At 40.6% G+C, this 2,574-nt stretch overlaps 1 protein-coding gene across 1 annotated transcript in view; it reads right to left on the bottom strand.

Moving 5' to 3' along the window:
• LOC109542730 (guanylate cyclase 2D) overlaps window positions 1-2,568 on the bottom strand; it is a gene marked incomplete at its 3' end in the record, with an annotated part of 99,595 nt that extends 97,027 nt beyond the window's left edge. The window contains 1 exon segment of the mRNA XM_048662437.1: window positions 2,395-2,568. Within this exon segment, the coding sequence (XP_048518394.1) occupies window positions 2,395-2,563 (169 nt within the window).
• Window positions 2,569-2,574: the final 6 nt, after the last annotated feature.

Here is a 2,574-nt window from a genome sequence, read left to right as displayed (position 1 = left end):
AAAGACTCTGACTACGAGTATGACACAGACGAAGATGTCCCAATGGTGTCGAAGAACAAGTTAAAACCAAATTGAGTGATTTCAATTTCTTCGAATATGTGAGCATTGATAATACAAGAGAAATGTTGACCGATGAGCAAATTATAGACTCCGTAACCTCATCTACAGCTTTAAGCGATAATGAGAAAGATGACGATTTAGGTGAAACGTATTCTACTGAAGACACTAATGCTGTTCCAACCATTTGTGAAATGACAAAAAAGGTATCAGAAACTCGGCATTTTCTACAATCACGCCAAGTTCCTAATCATATCTGGGAGTCCTTTTGTGATCTTGAAAACTACATAAATAACATCTATTTTTGCAGCAGAAATGTACAAACAAAAATTACAGACTTTATAAAGTAGATTTCAAATTGAATTTTGTTTATCTTTTTGTGTTCGTTTTAGTCATACCTGCTAACTTCTACTTCTACTCTATGTAAAAATAACGAAATAAAATACACCACGTGTTTTGTATTATTATTCGCTTATAGCTCCGGATATAACGAACCAGTTTTAGTTCATTTTCGTTCGTTATATCGGGACTCAACTGTATTGAAGTTTGCAATACTAAGCAGGTTCATACAGGAAAGTTCCTGGATTGCACAAGATTTTTTTGTAGATTTCTTTCGTGCTCAGAAGCACCCCAATTTGCCTTGGCATCAGCCGCCCGAATAACGTTAATGTGAACAGACAAAACAATGACTGCGCACTCATTTTGGAATGAACTTATTTCAGAAAAGTGTTGCCTTTGCCCGAGAGAATTTCCACTTTCTAGCGCCACACAACAGGAAAATAATTTTACTGAAGCCCATTTTAGGGCTCGTATTTATTAACGAGTGCTGTGCGCCCGTCTGTCTTGTTTCCCACTTTGAGCCTGCTTTAACGCAGTCACTGTTGGCTTGGGGTTTTTAAATTCCCTTCGTAAGCTAATGCAACTTTTACGTTATTCATTAGAGCCACCCATACATGTTTTATGGGCTAATCGATAAGTTTCCCTGGCATTTAACTACAGCGTTTTCAACTGAGACAATAAAAAGTTTCCCAACACCACTTGAGCTTGAAATATTCCACCTGGCGTTTGGAGGAAGTTTTGAAACAAGACAACCAGAATGATGCAGCAGACAAACCGTGCTCGAATTCTCTGGCTAATTGCAACGAGCTTTAGAACAACAAACTGAATTTGCAGCACGGACAACAACACGTAACGCCGAAGAATTATTTTCACGTGGCCGGGAACGTTTGTTTGAGATTCATTATCCGTGTTTAGTTTCCTTTGGGATTCGATGTCCGAAGTTAATTCAGTTGAAACAGTATCAGATGAGACTGGAGGTTCTACGTAATTTTACATTAATCTTTATTGCATTTTTACAAATTTTCAATATTTTGGGGGCTATTTGAGGGCCTGCTTCCTGCTGTTTAAGTACCAGCAACGTTTCCCGAAAAATCCTTGAAATTTTGACCTTTCAACCGCTCTGCTGAGGAGAGTCTGATTGTTCGCAGCAAATTATTTATCGAAAACGTCCGTTGCACCGATCATGCACATATTTGCTGCTGGAAATTTAGCCTCCATCTCTTCGAGAGAGGTTCGAGCCTCACAATCCTGATGGTACTGAAACAACGATCGCACAGTCCGCTACTAAAGTGTTTAAATTGTCTGTACTTTCCTGACTGTGTTTCAATTCCAAATTAAAATCAAATCCTGGGCTCTTCAGTCATTTATTGTCTATTTATCAATTAAAAAAACGTCTCGGTGTTTTCCACCATCATCAGTTTCAATGTGTAGCGTTGTTGCTACTGAGAAAGTGTTTAAATCCACTTGAAAACCTGAGTGAAGTCAATTAAAAATGCGTTTAGGGATTGTACTTGAATACCAATCGTTAGAGATTAGGAGCTTTGGAGCAAAGAAGGAATTTCCAGCCAGATAAATTGCTGGGGATTTTCACTGGATATCAGGATATTTATTAATACAGCATTTCATATCGAAGATTATCGAGCACCTTGTGCCAAGAGAAACCCATTTAGTTCGCGTCGGGTCAGGGCTAAAGTGCCAATTTCCAGAATCACAAGGTCCTGATATCTGGCGATCGTATTTCGACAAAAGCGTAATGAAAGCTTCGGTATTGACGAGCGACAGCGAGCTCAGCGAGGAATCAATTAGGAAAAGCCTCTTTGCCACTCTAGCGCGCTTTTCCTCAAAAAACTCTCATGCACTGCTCTTGAGCTGTTGCCTATTTCACGCGGCGAAACATTCAATTTCCGTGGATTTATGGGCGTGAGCTCGCAGGAAAACCGCAAAAGATGAATGCCTGCAATAAAGCTGAGGGCTGTTTGAAATGAAAAATGCACTTACCATCCGGTCCGAACACACTCACATTGAAGCCCTCCAGCCCTTTGGCCAGGTACGTCATGTTGAGGGGTTGGTAGCAGGTTTCGGTAAGCACAAGTAGAGGTTGGGGAGGTTGGAGGGAAGCCAGAGGGACAGCGCAGGCCAGCAACCCCAACAAGTACAGGCCTGCCATTTTTCCCTCTT

Source organism: Dendroctonus ponderosae, unplaced genomic scaffold (assembly GCF_020466585.1).
Source record: "Dendroctonus ponderosae isolate FM_Combo_2020 unplaced genomic scaffold, Dpon_F_20191213v2 Dpon_F_20191213_11, whole genome shotgun sequence".
Classification (NCBI taxonomy): Eukaryota; Metazoa; Arthropoda; class Insecta; order Coleoptera; family Curculionidae; genus Dendroctonus; species Dendroctonus ponderosae.
The sequence above is the reverse complement of the archived record's forward strand: the minus strand, read 5'-3'. Positions and strand labels throughout refer to the sequence as shown.